At 42.3% G+C, this 18404-nt stretch overlaps 1 protein-coding gene across 1 annotated transcript in view; it reads left to right on the top strand.

The window, feature by feature from the left end:
* PRUNE2 (prune homolog 2 with BCH domain) overlaps positions 1–18404 on the top strand; it is a 176317-nt gene that overhangs the window by 142956 nt on the left and 14957 nt on the right. The window contains exons 11-14 of the mRNA XM_054177749.1: positions 562–641; positions 1931–2131; positions 8148–8324; positions 17464–17566. Of these exons, the coding sequence (XP_054033724.1) occupies positions 562–641; positions 1931–2131; positions 8148–8324; positions 17464–17566 (561 nt within the window). The remainder of the gene's footprint in view (positions 1–561; positions 642–1930; positions 2132–8147; positions 8325–17463; positions 17567–18404) is intronic.

Genomic DNA, 18404 nt, shown 5'->3' with positions numbered 1-18404 from the left:
ATAATGCACAGTTACCTTAGCCTATTTGCAGAAAAAGCACAGCAGCAAGCAGAACAGCAAGATAAACCACTACATCACCCCACTCCATCACAGCTGGAGACAACACGCTGACAACACCCAAAAACCTGCAGCCAAAAAGCAGCAACCAGAACAAGAAGCTTCTCATGTTACATCTGAACTTCAAGCCCCATAATACTTTGCTCCAACCAGCGCTTTCATTTTGAAGCTGACGTGACAGCAGCATGGTTTTGAATAACAGCAGTAAATATTCAACTTAACCCATGACAGCCAGCCTGATATTATTCAGTGCTATATCTTAGTTTCAGTAAACTGTGTGTGACTTATGGTCTCCATAGGCTGTGCAGATCTGTGCATAAATAAAAAATAAGACTGACACAGTAGAACTGTAACAACTGTGCTTTACACATCAATTTGTGATCAGGCTTCTGAAATGGCTGTATGAAGGAAAGTTTTCATTCTGTATGAGACCACATGAGTTGTATTGATAGCAAGCTCAACCCATATACTACTTAAGATTTAACTTTGTATTTTACCTCTCAGGTTGGTACAAGAGGATGTAGGAATGGACATCCCCTTTGCTGAGGGTGTACTAAGCCCCAGTTCTACAGAGATGAGACCTGGTGAGAGAATCTTTTACTCTTTCTTCTTTTTTTCAATCATATCTTAGTCTCTTCAAATTTTGTTAAGCAGTGAGAAGGGAGCTGGGATTGTTTAGCCTGGAGAAGAGCAGGCTCAGGGGTCACCTCGTTGCCCTCTACAACTACCTGAAAGGTGGTTGTAGCCAGGAAGGGGTTGGTCTCTTCTCCCAGGCAACCAGCACCAGAACAAGGGGACACAGTCTCAAGCTGTGCCAGGGGAGGTTTAGACTCGAAGTGAGGAGAAAGTTCTTCTTCACCGTGCAAGTTGTTTGTCATTGGAATGTGCTGCCCAGGGAGGTGGTGGAGTCACCGTCCCTGGAGGTGTTCAAGAGGAGATTGCACGTGGCATTTGGTGCCATGGTCTAGTCATGAGGTCTGTGGAGACAGGTTGGACTTGATGATCCTTGAGGTCTCTTCCAACCTTGGTGATACTGTGATACTGTGAAGGATGTTTCCAGGCTGGTAAAGAATCAGTTCAGCTTTGAACAGAAAAAGTGTTAAGTTTGCTTTATTTAGTGAATCTTCTTCACTTGAAAAGTGATAGTTGTAGCATGGTAGGTTTTTTCTCTTATGCATAATTGCCAACATTTGTTTAGTCCTTGTGACGTTTAAGTCTATTATTTGTCTTGTATTTGACTACTGTCTTAAGTGAACTATGTTAGCATTAGGGTGCGTCAGACAGAACAGCTTGACATTTGCCACACAACACAGTGGCAAGGGGCAAAGTCATATCTAGCTTTAGTCTTGTTGAAGACTAATTTTGTTTAAGACTGATAGACTCAGGGGTATTTCCAATGGTGTATTGAATAAGATATTGTGTAACTGAAACTAGAGACATAGCTACTTGCAAATTAGCAACATTCAAATAGTACCAAGTGCATAAGATAATAAATATTTACAGGGGGGTTTTGCTCATATGAATTTTTCCACAATTTATCAATGTCTTTGTTCATAACTTAAAGGATTCATATACTACTCTTCAAATTTATTAAACATTGTGCGTAAATAGCATGTCCAAGGCTTGATTTTTGTCTAATGATTGTAAAAGAGTGAATCTGGATTTTGCATAATTTAAGAGTTCCCAGCTGCATCTGCTATTCCTGTATATGCTCATTTTATCTCTTTAAACATTGATACTGATATCTGTGTTTTTATGTTAGTTGGACTTAAATGACTTGGTCTTACTAAAACTGATCTGTCTCAGTGTGTAATCTGGGAAATTAATTGTATACAGAGGAGGTAAAATTCGTGTTTTCTTCCTTTTTTTTCAGAACCTCCCAATTCTCTTCATCTTAATGGTTCCCATCCCAGAAGAATAAAGCTGACTGCTCCAAATATCAATTTGTCTTTGGATCAGAGTGAAGGGTCTGTACTTTCTGATGATAATTTGGATACACCAGATGAAATTGACATTAATGTGGATGACCTTGACACTCCTGAGGAAGCGGACTCTCTTGAATACACTGGACAAGGTAATTTCTTGATTGCAAATGAAGACTTTTATCTCTGTTTCTGTGTTTACTGCTTACGTGACTGGCCTCATGTCTGTCAGGCTATTAGGATGGTTAAAGCATTTTGGAGTTAACAACTGGTATCCAGATATTTTTTGCTATTTTTTAAAACTTTATTCCCCTATGAAGCATTATACATTTCTGCTTAGGCAGAAAGTCACAGTAGACAGTGCCTGGTGAGGGAGGTGGAAGGTGTGTGGTTGCCATGATAAAGCTAGGTCAGGTCATGGAACAGCAGAATGCTTCATTCCACCAATTTAAATATTCTTTCTCAGGAGAGCCAGTTGTACACTGTAGATACACCCTGAAGTGTGCAATAGGTACTTCACTCTTCCTTTGCATATTAATGCTTTTCTCTCGTGTATTGTAACAGTGTTTTACACCGTCTTAGTCACTTGATTTACCCTCATGGTGTACAAAATAGGCTCATCCTTTGCTACCTGAAGAGCCATTTAAGAACAGTGTTCACTAATGTAAATACATCAAGATCATAAGGTATTTGAGGGGAAAATGAGTAGGACTATTTTGCAACCTACAACAGAAAGAAACTGTAAAAAACTGATTAATTTGAACAGAATTTTCCCTTGCATTTAAATTCTCTATTACCAGTGAGGTCACTATAATTTAAAAATGGTACACTTTTCTGAGCATAGAAGAACAGTTGCATTGGTTTAAGTGATATTGTCAAAGAGGCATTGTGTACTCGGTCATGCATGAGCATCTCTAATGTCACTTCTCATTAGAAGCCTGTTTTCCTTAGGGGTAGATGCAGAGGATAGTGAGTTGCTTGATGGTTAGAATACTGTATAGCAAAGGTTAGAACTGACACATACGTGTGTGTACATGTGCTTGGAGTTTTAGACTGTTGTGACCATGGTGGGAGAACAAAAATCTCTGTCTGCAGTGTAACAGATTTTTCCTTTAAGCCCTCAAGTAAACAAATTCAGCTCCAGTGATTGCAGTAGCAGTTGTATTTGTGGCAATTATTTCTCTTCAGCTTTTTATGCTGCTTTCTAAATGTGTTGCACTAGTTTCCCTGAGTTCCTGAGTGAACAATTCAAGATGCCTGCATTTTTGGTGACATTCTTACAGTTTTGTAGGTTTATTTTACATGTACGTTACAGGCAAAGTGTCCTCAGTTTAGGTGACCCAGGAACAGAGATTAGAAAAGGAAAAAGAAACATATTATCAAAATGTGCCAACAATAAAATAAGTAGGCTATATATATATGTATGATTCTGATATCTAAGAGTATAGTCAAAATAACTGGTGCAGAATAGTTTGTTTGCATGGTGAATAACCTTTGTTATCTTTGTACTTTTGTCCCTCATAAACTCCCACAGATCAGTGTTTCTAGAATGCTTTGTTAAACCCAGGGAAGTAAATACTGAGGAGCCAAAGCTGTTGATACTGTAGAGAGCAGTGAGTTTTAGCTTTTCATGCTCAGACCACTGAAGATCCATTTGAATTATAAAAGGCAATTGAGAAAAGCAAGGTGGTTGTGATGATTCAGGCATCCACCTCCATCAATTAAATTAGTGATCCTGTAATAAAAGAAATACTGAAATCCATTTTTAAGGAGGAATAATGAAGAATAATCATCACAGCTGCAATGTGTAAGGAAATAGAATGAAAATGGAAATACTAAAGTACCTGTCTTAAATTGGCATCTGACTTGTTTAGAGATTGGTTGATCATCAGTTTCACAGGGGTTATTTTGCCACTAGTATTTTGTATTTAAACACTTAGAAACAGCTGTTGTTTCTGAAATTAGCTTTTAATAACTACTAGATTACATACATAAAAATTTCTGAAAAATGTATATACGTATAGATGAAGGCCTCCCCCAGAATCAGTGTTATTTGGAAAGTAAAAGATGTTTATTATTTTGTCTGCAGATGTGTATTTGTCTTTTGAATCTCATCTTGCTCTGCAAAATCAGCACTCCAACCAGTAAAGCATAGCCACTTCATCAGAAAAAGGCAATCTAGTACTGTTTCTATCTAAAAATAATTCATTTGACCAGTTCCAGCCTTGTAAGTTTTATCAGGATTGCTTTTTGCAGATTTTCATTATTTGTAGTTAACACCACACACAAAAAAGCCCCAAACCCCAAAACAAAACAAAAAACCCCCCCACTAACTAACAACTGAAATTGTTGGTTTGACAATTACATAGCCCAGCCTCTTTTCATTAAAACCATGTTCTTTCTACCCTCCAAGGGACAAACTGACTAGGCAGTTATTCTAGACTTTTCTGATAATCCCACCTATGCATTCTGAAAGCACCTTATCTGCATAATAGCATCCTGTGGGGACTCTGTGTTCTTAAGCTGGCAGCGAGTCACTAGTGGTGTGCCCCAAGGATCAGTGCTGGGCCCCATGCTCTTTAACATCTTTATTGATGATCTGGATGAAGGCATTGAGTCCATCATCAGTAAATTTGCTGACGACACCAAGCTGAGGGCAGGAGTTGACCAGAACAAGAGGACACAGTGTCAGGTGGCGCCAGGGGAGGTTTAGATTGGATGTTAGGAAGAAGTTCTATACAGAGAGAGTGATTGCCCATTGGAATGGGCTGCCTGGGGAGGTGGTGGAGTCGCTGTCATTGGAGGTTTTCAGGAGAAGACTTGATGGGGTGCTTGGTGCCATGGGTTAGTTGATTAGGTGGTGTTGGATTGGTTGATGGGTTGGACATGATGATCTTGAAGGTCTCTTCCAACCTGGTTTATTCTATGTATTCTATGTAAAGGAATAGTCCACACTGTGATAGCTTGTCAGATTTTGCATAGCTTGACTGCGTGCTTGTAGAATCATAGAATGGTTGGGGTTGGAAGGGCCTCTGAAGTTCAAGTCCAACCCACTTCCAAGGCAGGATTGCCTAGGGCATGCCCCACAGGAACCAATATCCACCATAACTGGATCTTTTTTTATTTATTTGTGAAATTTTTCATATTGTTTCCTGTGGTACAAAATTTACATTATGCAAATTTGCATTAAGTTATCTAGCTTGGAGGGAGGGTGGTGATGCATTTTGTAATCTTGTTTCCACTCTCACAGAATATACATGTTTGAAAACTGAAGGCTAAGTGTATTATTATATGCTAAGAGTATTCTACCCTGAGAAAGCATACATGCGAACTTCATTTCCGTAGTATATAATCTACTGAGCAGCAACTGTTAAACCAGTTTGAAATAGTGTACTTGAAAAAGAATTGCCTTATACAGTCTATTCTTCTTCTCAATCTTAGACCTCAGAATCCCTTTATTTGCTGTTCCTAAGGATAAAAGGCTTATGTGGTCACATTACATATGCATGTGTATATATTTCTTGATATTACATCTTCCCCTCCCCCCACACCCATTGCCCTGCACATGCTACATAATGGCACTCAAGATGATCTGCTCCATGACCTTCCCTGGTACTGAGGTCAGACTGGCAGGTCTCTAGTTCCCAAAATCCTCCTTCTGGCCCTTCCTGGGCATCACATTTCCCAGTCTCCAGTTAGCTGTGACCTCCTTGGTTAGCCAGGACTGATGGCAATTTGTGGAAAGTGGCATGGTGAGCAATTATGCCATTACTCTCAGTAGCCTTGATTGTATGCTATCCAGCCACATAGACTTGTGTATGTCTGAGCGGTGCAGCAGGGCACTACCCCTCTTCGCTTGGATTATGGGGCTTCATTCTGCTCCCCATTCCTGTCTTCTAGTTCAGGAGGCTGGGTATCCAACAAACAACGGGTCTTACTACTAAAGGCAGTATTAAGTTGCTCAGCCTTTTCCTCATCCTTTGCCTGCATTCAACAAAGGACAGAGATTCTGCTCAATCCTCTTTTTACTTCTAATATATTTGTAGAAGTATTTCTTCTTGTCTTTAACAGCTGGAGCCAGATTAATTTCCAGTTGGGTTTTGGCTTTTCTAATTTTCTCCCTGAATAGTCTCGCAACAACTTCATAGTCCTCCTGAGTGGTCTGCTCCTTCTTCCAATGACCGTACGGTCTCCTTTTCTCCCTGAGCTGCCAACAGATCTCTCCATTCATCCAGGCAGGACTTCTTCCTCGCTGACTTGTCTTTCAATGCATGGGGTTGGCCTGTTCCTGTGCCTTTCAGACTTTTTCTTGACTGATGCCCAACCTTCCTGGACTCCCTAACCCTTCAGGGCTGCCTCCCAAGGGATTCTGCTGGCAAATCTCCAAAACAGGCTAAAATCTACTCATCAGAAGTCCAAGGTGGCAGTTCTGCTAACCCCACTCTTCTCCAACAACTGAGAACTCTATTATTTTGTGATCACTGTGCTCAAGACAGCCCACAACCATTACACCACCCACAAGTCCTTCTCTGTTTCCAAACAGCAGGTCCAGCATGGATCCTTTGCAAGTTGGCTTCATCACCAGCTGTGTCAGGAAGTTCTCCTCCACACACTCTAGGAATCTCTGGGACTACTCCATCTCTGCCCTCTTGTATTTCCAGCAGATGTCAGGGAAGTTGAAGGCCCTCACAAGAACAAGGGCTAGCAACCATGAGACTTCTTCCAGATGCCTAAAGAATATTTTATCTGTGTCTTCATCCTGGTTGGGTGGTCTATAGGAGACTCTCACCTTGCTATGTGCCTTGTTGGCCTTTCCCTTGGTTTTTACCTATAAACACTCAACCCTGTTGTCACTGTCATTAAGCTCAAGACAACCAAAACATTGTGACGTACAGGGACACTCCACCACCTCTCCTTCCATGCCTATCCTTCCTGAAGAATTTGTAGGCATTGCTTGCAAAACTCCAGTTGTGTGAAACATCCCATCACATTTCCACGCTGGCCACTGTGTCATAGTTCTATATCTCACTCTATCTTTATATACTATATATATCTCACTATACCCTTGTTTGCTGCTACCTTGCTGACTGACTTGCATGATCAGTCTGCTCTAACTTATCACTGAAGAGCCAGAATAATACTTTGAAAAGAACAAATGTTTAATCAGTAAAATGTATGGAAACTTTACTATGAAAATTAAGTAATAATATGCAGACAGCCATAAGGCAAAGGTGCTTCAGCAAGAATAATAGTACAAAAGAGGGATGGTTTGTATTTTTCCCCCCATGTGTAAGACAGTATGTGTTAACAGCAGCCAAAGAAGGAAATCAAGTAATTCCAGCTGTGGATAGAATCACTTTCCATGTCACTTTTGCTGTAACCAGCCATTGAGTTTGAAAGACTGAAGTGCTGTTAAATTTGTGTTTAATAGCCATCTTGTCAATGTGTAACAGAAATGTAGATATATTTTTTTTAACTGCTTCACAGATTTTTCTGAAACTCAGAGTACCTAGCAGAGATGCTGTATTAAGAGACTTCGTTATCTCTTGTCAGCCGTGCAATTTATTTATTGTGATCATTGTGTCTGCCGGCTACATGTTCCTGTTCTTCCACAAGTGCTGGTATGGGTCAGCCAGATCTCCTGGCTGCTGTGGATGTCACAGGGAACTGGTATTTAACCAAAAGACCCTAGGCAGGGCAGATACAGTGCTTATATGAGTAAGCATTATGTCATGACTGAAGCGGAATATGCACATTCTTGTTTGCTGGTGCCAGATGTGAAGAGATTGGAGATAGCATGGGAAAAGTTGAGAAGCTGTACTTCTGTGGTAATTCTTTTTTAGATATGAAGTATCAATGTGTTAACATTTAATTCTCTGGTTTGCTTTTTAATATAGTTTTCATGCCTGCAACACAGAGATTATTGGAGACCTTACTGTGCAGTACCTTACTAACTGGATGCAAAAATCCCTTGGCATTATTCTATATAGTGATAGTTGTGGCTGTTCTTTTAATAGTGAAGAGAAGTTAAAAAATTTGAAGCTTCTCATTTACTGACTCTTAGATACCAGTGCAGATCCAGGACAGTGATGCAAAACTCCAGTTGGTTTGTTACATGCATGAAACAGAGAAAATATTTAGAGTAATACATGCAATTTTATTTTTCAGAAGAGCAGACTGCTACTAAAGATGCTTCCCAGGAGGAGACTGAATCCATTCCAGAGTATACCACTGAAGAGGAGCGAGAGGACAACAGGTTATGGAGAACAGTGGTTATTGGAGAACAAGAACAACGAATTGATATGAAAGTCATTGAACCTTACAAAAAAGTAATTTCACATGGAGGTAGGAAAACCCTGAATGAATGTTTAGAATAATGGGAAAAAATAATGTCTTAGCGAGCATGACTAGTTTCTGGTTTTGTTCAGTTATTGTTCTGGCAAAGGGGGAGAAAGAGAAATACTATTTTTCAACCATGGCTCAAATCATCCAGCTTTCATAGAATCATAGAATTGTTAAGGTTGGAAAAGACCTCTAAGGTCATCATATGCAACTGTCAACACAACACCACCCTGCCAACTAAACCATGTTCTGAAGTGCCATGTCTACGGGCTTTTCTAACATCTCCAGGGGAAGTGACTTCACCGCCTCCCTGGACAGCCTGTTTCAATGCCTGACCACTCTGTCAGTAAAAGAACTTTTCTGCATATCCAGTCTGTATCTTCCCTGGCACAACTTGAGGCTGTTTCCTCTCATTGTTTTGCTAGTTTCTTAGGAAAAGTGACTGACCCAACCTCACTATAGCCTCCTTTTAGGTAGTTGTAGAGTGTGGCAATGACTAGTGAGTATTTTAAATACAAAGCAATTTCCGGACCAACAAGTAAACTATTATGCATGTATCATTAACCATGTGGTCATTGTAGGCTAAGACTATCTTACGGTATGGAAAAGAACTAATGCCCTACAGGGGAAAAACAAAACACCAAACTAAAAAACACCCAAACTTTATTCTGTGGGCTTTGGAATAAACTTTTGCAGAAGAAAGTATAGTGCTTTGTGATTTGCTGATTGATGTATATGGGTCCACAGATGTGAACAAGTAGGGTGACAAAAGAAACAAATCCACAGTTTTCCTTGGGGCTCCCATTCATCTGAATAAGCTACTTATGTTATTTCTGCCACTTGTAGTTGTCAGCAAATAGCATTTCACCAGGAACTGTTTTATGGTTGGGTTTTTTCATGTGTTTTGTTAATGATTATGAAATAGTATATAAAAGAAAACATTTATAGTAGGAAAATGACCTCATGTGCTTGCTTTGTTGTCTCCATTGCTCATCTGCTCCTTAGCCTCCTCAGGGAACTTGCAGTTCTGGTGTTACTAGCACACTTCTGTATAAACTAGTTCTAATAGATAACATTTACTATAGATACTGAAGGAAGAAAATGCAAGTGTCCTAAGTGCCATTTTCTCAGTGTCTCAGGTTTAGATTGTCCTTGGATTCTTTATGGTTTAGGAACACTGTTTGCCAGCTATTCAGTGAGGTCTTAATTAAGTTGTTCTAGTCCTGCAAAAACTGATACACTAAGATCTGTATGTTTGTATGAGGATGCTTGTGTCACAGTATTGCTGATCTATAACATAATTTAAAGGTTAACTATTGTTTCTGGTGTATTTTAGGTGCTGAATCTTTATCTGAAGTGACATAACTGAGCAATGGTTAATTATATTACCTGAGGATGTGGTCCTCGAATTTGCACTTTTACCTTAAAAGCAGCTAAGTGCTAGCTTGCAGTTCTTCACTGTGGCCAGTGTGCAGAAGATTTAGTTGGGATTATAAATCTGTGTAAACCTCCAAGCATTTTCTCTCTGTAACACCACCATCAAAGATTTATGAATGTGATGACACCTCAGACACAGTTTAGCAAACAGACACAGATGGCATAATTTAAGAAACAAACACAAAGTATTTTGAGGCCTTGCTAATGGTGTTTATATTTTTGGTGTATATGTTTATTTATGTAGTCTTTGTATGCTGTAAACTAGTCTAGGTACATTTGTGGTGAAAACTGTCACATGCAGTTCCTACTGGATGCTGATACATACTTTTATGCCAGATTTTATGAAAAAATAAAAAGCTGGTCCATTTTAGTGAATGGAGTAGTAGAACCACTTAACCACTGCTTCCGGTGGAAGAAGGACTTGGTCCAGGGGCAGATATCTCTGATGGCCGCTGTGAAGTACATAATGCACAGACGTTGGTGGAATTCTAAGCATTTCTGCTTGACTCTCAGTCTGAAATAATCAGGATTTAGCTTTTAGATGTCTGAGATCTAGATTTGTTATTTTACTCAGGTGTAAGATAAAGAACATTTCATGTCCTTTACTTCTGAATGCCTGCTGGTCAGAGAGTTAGCCATTGTAAAAGAAACGGTGTGAGACCGAATGATGTTTCAGCCCCCTGCTGGCTGCATTGGAAATGTTGCCTAAAATGGAGGCATATCAAAGCGGTTAAGGACTCGATTAAAATCTGCGTTTATGAAGTTGCAAACTGAACATGTGGATAAAAAATTTTTTCTGATACATGGGTCATGGGGAAACTGGACAGCTAGGCCTCTTCTGTATGATGTTCCACTTGACAATACTGTAGTATCTTTGAGGTGCTTTAGAGGGCCAAGAATCTTGGCAGACTAATAGATCTCTCAGCAATTTCCTTTAACCTCAACAGATTTGGGCTAAAATTAGTTAATTGAGAGGTCAGGCATGTCTTGATGATTCAGTGATCTGTTGAACATTGCAGAAGCAAATGCAGAATCTAGATTGTAGCCACAAAATAAGAAAGGAAAGAGTGGACTTGTCAGTTTAGATGTGAGATTGCCTTCCACTTATGTTAATGGAGGAATTTCTTAGAGATCTGTCAGTTTGCATGGGGTGACTGAGAATTTGAGCAAATGGCTTTCCCTGTCTTCTAGTGATGAACTAAAAAGAACTTTTCCTTTCTGTGAACACTTCTTGTCTACAAACATGTTAAGAAAAAGAGTCTTAGATTTCTCTGTGGATTTTTTCTTCTGTGTGATGTTAGGTGGCATCTGCACATAATAATTTTGCTTTACATTAACTGTTAACTGTGCTGTCATTTAATAGGCACACCTCCTGCAATGTGCTTTTGCACTCCTAAGCCAGCTAGATAGACTGCTATATGGCAGCATGATTTAAATTGTCCTGAAAGTCCTTTAAGGATATTTAAATTCAGTTCAGGACAGAAATCTTCCTATTTGTAAAGCAGGAAGGGAGAAAATACTGCTGAGGGATGAACTAGGATGGGATAGATGAAATGAGGGCTGTCTCCTTGAAAGTGTGTGAGTCTGTTGAGAAGACAGAAACATAACAGAGGGTAGTATTAAGGGACGAGTGAGAGTGAGGCAGAGTTGGTTTATTCTTGTTTATTTTGAGAAGACTGGTATATTCCTTCTTGTCAACCACTTAAAAGGTGAAGGTACTGAAAACAGCACTGGAGTTTCTGCCGCTTCCCTGTGTGCATCCTTAGAGAGTGCATTGCAACTCTTTTAATTGACCTTGATATCTTCACTGGGACGCCAAAGTCCGTCACCCATATCTATAGATACGCTGTTCACATTTACTGGATCCTAACTTAAGCTGGAGCTGTAACACACCATGCCACATCACATGCTTTAAAGTGGGTTTACCCACAATGCCTTTGTCTTGAGCTCAAACCCTAATTCTGAGCTTTTTGTCTATCCGTGTACCCCAACAGGTTGGAGAGCAACACTGCGCTGTGGGACCGGAGAAAACAGTGGCTATATGCTGGGCGGCTGCAGTGCACAAATGGTTGAGCTCTAGGCTAGCTAGCATTGTCAACTCAGTGTTGGTGTTGCCACCAACATTATGTATTATCATCTCATCCAATGCATTATATTTAGTCAAATCTACCAAATCAAATTCAGAAAGAAAGAAGACCAACATAAACCTTTGTCAGTTTGCTTGGCCAAGCCTTGATTTGAAACAATATGTCCTGAGGCAGGAGACGACTTCTGACACACACAATTTTCCCTCAGAGACTTACCCTTCTTTTGCTCCATTTGTAAATTGGGAAGCAATTGTATTTTTCTGTCCTTTTGGGAACAGCTGAGATCCCTAAACAGAGAGCACCTTTGTACATGTTCTTGTGACTGGGATAGTGTTGAGATTAATCAGCTGTGTTTCTCTTTGGCATGGAAGACATTGTTGGCAAGCATCTTGATGTACCCAAGCACCCATTTTGTCAGGGAGTCTGTATTCTTTGAATTCTATAAAGCTGTGTAAGACATTGCTTCCTCTTCTTCGATTTTTTTCAGGTACCTGACACTCAACCTAGGTGTTGAGTGAGAAAGGAATCTCTCACTTGTGCCTGGTGGATTTTGTATTATCTCTGTCTTTTCACAGAGAATTTATTTTGCTTGGCTGACTACATTTCAAGGAGTTCTACAAGCATTTGACTTAGGCATGGGTACTACTTTCTAGTATCCAAAAAGCACTGTAAAATGCTTTAAATCTCCTTATGATTTTTTTGTATATAGGTACTGCAACTATCTTTAATTTTGTCAGGAATGTGTTCCTAATCTCCAAGGGAGATTCAGGACTTCCTTCACCCACACTATCATCTAATGACTAACCTAATGACTAACCTAATGACTATTATCCCTTGCTACTTATGCAGATAGGGAATGATGATGTTGTAGTCAGAACTCCCAGGGCTATCAAAAATGATTTCAGGGCCCTGGGAGATCTGGTTGAGGGGACAGGTGCTCAAATAATTTTTTCCTCAATACCCTTAGTTGCAGGAGGGAATACCACAAGGAACAGAACAGCAGCCATAATCAACAAGTGGCTTAGAGGCTGGTGCAGACAAAAGAATTTTGGGTTTTTTGATCTTGGTAAAATTTCTACTGCACCAGGCCACCTGGCAACAGATGGAGTACATCTGTCCCAAAGAAGGGGAAAGGTCACAGTATATGAGAATGGCCTGTCCCCCAAAGGTAAAAAGATTCTGGGGAGGGAACTGGTAGCTCTCATCGACAGGGCTTTAAACTAGTTTCGAAGGGGGGAGGGGCTGAAACTAGTCCCCTCAGGCAAGAGTCTGGGGGCAGTAAGCTAGGGTCAGAGGCCAAACCAGCAGCCCAGCTGAGGTGCATGTACACTAATGCACGAAGCATGGGAAACAAACAAGAAGAGCTGGAAGCCTTGTTGCAGCAGGAAAGTTATGACGTAGTTGCCATCACGGAGACGTGGTGGGATAGCTCACATGACTGGAGTGCTGCAATTGATGGCTACAAGCTTTTCAGGAGAGATAGACAGGGAAGAAGGGGTGGAGGGGTGGCCATGTACATCAGGGAGGCACTAGATGCCATTGAGCTAGAGATTAGGGACAATCAGGTTGAATGCTTGTGGGCAAGAATTAGAGGGAAGACCGGTAGGGCAGACATCCTGGTTGGAGTCTGTTATAGACCACCCAACCAGGAGGATGATGTCGACGAAGCATTCTATAGACAGCTTAAGGCTGTCTCAAGATCTCCTGACCTTGTCCTTATGGGCGACTTCAACCTGCCTGACATCTGCTGGGATCTCAACACAGCAGAGAGGAGGCAGTCTAGGAGGTTCTTAGACTGCATGGAGGACAGCTTCTTATCCCAGGTGCTGCGTGAGCCTACCAGGGGCAAGGCTATGCTTGACCTCCTCTTCACCAACAGGGAAGGGCTGGTGGGTGATGTGGTGGTCGGAGGCTGTTTAGGGGCCAGTGACCATGAAATAATAGAATTTTCAGTATTCAGTCAAGCTAAGAGGGCCAGCAAGAAGACCTCCACTCTGGACTTCCGGAGGGCGGACTTCAGGTTGCTCAAGGAAATAATTCAGAGGGTTCCTTGGGAGAAAGCCCTTAAAAATAAAGGGGTCCAGGAGGGCTGGACCTGCTTCAAGAAAGAGCTGATGAAGGCTCAGGAGCAGGCTGTGCCAATGTGCCGGAAGAGGAGCCGCCGGGGCAGACGGCCAGCCTGGCTGTGTAATGAACTTTTAATTGAACTAAGGGAAAAAAAGAGGGTGTATAATCTGTGGAAGAAAGGTAAGGCAACCCATGGAATGTTTAAAGAGGTTGCTAGGGCATGTAGGAGGAAAATTAGGGAGGCAAAAGCATATTTGGAACTTAAACTGGCCTCTGATGTGAAGGACAACAAAAAGTCCTTCTATAAATATATTAATAGCAAGAGGAAGGGCAGGGACAACCTCCACTCCTTGGTTGACATGGAAGGAAATGTTGTAACACAGGATGAGGAAAAGGCAGAGGTACTTAACACCTTCTTTACCTCAGTTTTTACTAGCTGGAAAGAACGTCTACCAGACAGCTGGCCTGCAGAACTGGCAGAGGGAGCCAGGGAGCTGCATGGTTTCCCTGTGTTCCATGAGCAAGTGATAGGAGCTCTCCTCAGCAGCTTGGACCCCCACAAGTCCATGGGACCAGATGGGATCCATCCTAGGGTGCTGAGAGAGCTGGCAGATGAGCTGGCCAAGCCACTCTCCATTATTTTTCATCAGTCCTGGCTCACTGGAGAGATCCCACATGACTGGAAGCTGGCCAACGTGGTACCCATCCACAAGAAGGGCCGGTTGGATGAGCCAGGGAATTACAGGCCTGTCAGCCTGACCTCAGTGCCAGGAAAGATTATGGAGCAGGTCATCCTGAGTGCAATCACACAACACTTAGAGGATGGCCAAGGGATCAGGCCCAGCCAGCATGGGTTTAGGAAGGGCAGGTCCTGCCTGACCAACCTGATCTCCTTCTATGATCAGGTGACCCGCCTGGTGGATGTGGGGAGGCCTGTGGATGTAGTCTACCTGGACCTCAGCAAGGCCTTTGACACCGTTCCCCATAGCAAACTCCTGGCCAAGCTGTCAGCCCATGGCTTGGATGGGAGCACACTGAGATGGGTTAGGAACTGGCTGGAGGGCCGAGCCCAGAGAGTGGTAGTGAATGGTGCCACATCCAGCTGGCAGCCAGTCACCAGTGGTGTGCCCCAGGGATCAGTACTGGGCCCCTTGCTCTTTAACATCTTTATTGATGATCTGGACGAGGGCATCGAGTCCATCATCAGTAAATTTGCTGACGACACCAAGCTGGGCGCAGGAGTTGATCTGCTGGAGGGTAGAGAGGCTCTGCAGAGGGACCTCGACAGGCTGGGCAGATGGGCAGAGTCCAACGGCATGAGATTGAACACATCCAAGTGCCGGGTTCTGCACATTGGCCACAGCAACCCCATGCAGAGCTACAGGCTGGGGGCAGAGTGGCTGGAGAGCAGTCAGGCTGAGAGGGACCTGGGGGTGCTGGTCGACGGTAGACTGAACATGAGCCTGCAGTGTGCCCAGGCAGCTAAGAGGGCCAATGGCATCCTGGCCTGCATCAGGAACAGTGTGGCCAGCAGGAGCAGGGAGGTCATTCTGCCCCTGTACACTGCACTGGTTAGGCCGCACCTCGAGTACTGTGTCCAGTTCTGGGCCCCTCAGTTTAGGAAGGATGTTGACTTGCTGGAACGAGTCCAGAGAAGAGCAACAAAGTTGGTGAGGGGTTTGGAACATAAGCCCTACGAGGAGAGGCTGAGGGAGCTGGGGTTGCTTAGCCTGGAGAAGAGGAGACTCAGGGGTGACCTTATTACTCTCTACAACTACCTGAAGGGAGGTTGTAGACAGACGGATGTTGGTCTCTTCTCCCAGGCAAGCAGTACCAGAACAAGAGGACACAGTCTCAGGCTGCGCCAGGGGAGGTTCAGGCTAGATGTTAGGAAAAAGTTCTATACAGAAAGAGTGATTGCCCATTGGAATGGGCTGCCTGGGGAGGTGGTGGAGTCGCCATCACTGGAGGTTTTCAGGAGGAGACTTGACGGGGTACTTGGTGCTGTGGGTTAGTTGCTTGGGCGGAGTTGGATTGGTTGATGGGTTGGACGCGATGATCTTGAAGGTCTCTTCCAACCTGGTTTATTCTATGTATTCTATGTATTCTATCTCTCCCTTATAGTTCATTCCTCTTAGACTCTTCACAGTATCACCAAGGTTGGAAGAGACCTCAAAGATCATCGAGTCCAACCTGTCACCACAGACCTTACAACTAGACCATGGCACCAAGTGCCACGTCCAATCCCCTCTTGAACCCCTCCAGGGACGGTGACTCCACCACCTCCCTGGGCAGCACATTCCAATGACGAATGACTCCGTGAAGAACTTTCTCCTCACCTTGAGTCTAAACCTCCCCTGGTGCAGCTTGAGACTGTGTCCCCTTGTTCTGGTGCTGGTTGCCTGGGAGAAGAGACCAACCCCTTCCTGGCTACAACCACCTTTCAGGTAGTTGTAGAGAGCAATGAGGTCGCCTCTGAGCCTCCTCTTCTCCAAGCTAAACAATCCCAGCTCCCTCAGCCTCTCCTCATAGGGCTTGTGCTCAAGGCCTCTCCCCAGCCTTGTTGCCCTTCTCTGGACACCTTCAAGTGTCTCGATGTCCTTCCTAAACTGAGGTGCCCAGAACTGGACACAGTACTCAAGGTGTGGCCTAACCAATGCAGAGTACAGGGGCACAATGACTTCCCTGCTCCTGCTGGCCACATTATTCCTAATGCAGGCCAGGATGCCATTGGCCTTCTTGGCCACCTGGGCACACTGCTGGCTCATGTTTAGGCAGCTGTCAATCAGCAATCTTCTGAAAGGCTTGACAGTCATTTTATAAGTGTATCCAATTTCTCTCTCAGTGTGTCACAGCAATTTCTACAACATTTTCACAAATCACCTCTTAGGATTTATTACTAATAATCTTGGAAGCTGCAGCAGCTGCAAAGGATTGTGGGGAAGATTAACCAGCACTAATTCATCATGGGAGTAGGGGGGGAAATTTTGGGTAACAGGCAACTGTCCTGGTTTCCAGAATGGGTGTGCTCAAGTTTCAAGTGTTTACAGCTATTGTTAGGCAGTGATGCATCCCAGAGAGTGCCAGTGTTGGATAACTGAAGTGTCCAAGGTAAAAAAGTATTTTATGCGAAGCTTGCAGCAAGGGATTTAGCTGATCCTCAGAAGCCTTTAAGGCATAGTGGAGTGCAGTTGTAATTTGCCACTGGAGCTGCACAGACTATTTTCTTTAGCCTCTTATTCGCAGTCTAAGGTAAGCATTCAGCATAAGATTATAGAGGTGCAATGAAGCAGTAGTTCAGATAAAATGGTATTACTTACAAGGATTTTTTGTCAGTGTCTACAAAAGATTCACTATTAGTTGTGCTAAGTGTGATTTTTCAGGAATTTGACATAACTAAATTACTTCCTTATCACATGAGGGGATAGTTTTCACATTTTCAGTCTTCTGGGACACAGTAGCTCTGTCCCAGGACCTTGAGATTTCTTTTTAGATTTATCTTGTTAAGAGTCTTTTACAAAGATAAAAATGCCTTTTTGTTTTTTCCACAGGATACTATGGTGATGGTCTGAATGCTATCATTGTGTTTGCAGCATGCTTCTTGCCAGACAGTAGTCGAACTGATTACAACTATGTCATGGAAAATCTTTTCCTGTAAGTTATTTATGAGCAACATGATGGTCTTTTAAGTTAGTACTCATTATGTAGTGAGAGATACCCTGTCTTTTATTAAAAGGTGATTTTGGTCATTAGACAGGGAGTGATCTGAGTGACAAGGAAAACAGCAGTTTTAGATAAAACTTCTCAGTGAAGTATTATTTTGGCATTCTTTACTTATCATCCTCCCAAGTAAAGGTGTATTTGTCAGGACCTAATCTGACTATAGTATCTCCTTAACTGTCATTGCAGTGTTTCACTAGTGATTGCCAGCACTTTTGCTGAGAGCAATCAGCTGGGACTTAGGCCACCAAACTGGAGTTTCTGTTCATTGTTTGTTATATATTAGCATGATGCATCATTGTTTATCAGATCTTTAATATATGTTGTGGTTGTGCTTACGACATTTTATTACACTAGTGTTAAAAGTACAGGATGAATGACAATTGCTGACAGAAACAGTTGTAACTAGTTTTCTTTACTACAGCTGCTTCTGATTTAACTGTAAGTAGCAGAGGCCACTTGGGAAGGACACAGATTTGGCTGCAGCTTATTTTAAGGCTCGTGGACTGTTGGTGCTCTGTAAGACAACAAGAAACGGGAAAGCCCATTCTTTCAGTTTTAGGACTATTAATTGCATTGAAGTAAAAGGACTGAGGCAGCCTACAACATATCCAATAACTGATACATTGAAATATTTGTGAATTGTTTAGTACTGAATTATATAGGGGTCTGGAGTGATATGCTAATGTAAAATCTGTTCTGATTTTTATACAGAAATTTTCTGATGGATAACTGTGCACTGTCAGTCACCTCCACTTTTAATTAACAACCA

Source organism: Dryobates pubescens, chromosome Z, assembly GCF_014839835.1.
Source record: "Dryobates pubescens isolate bDryPub1 chromosome Z, bDryPub1.pri, whole genome shotgun sequence".
NCBI classification, from domain to species: Eukaryota; Metazoa; Chordata; class Aves; order Piciformes; family Picidae; genus Dryobates; species Dryobates pubescens.
This window is presented reverse-complemented; position numbering and strand designations above follow the sequence as displayed.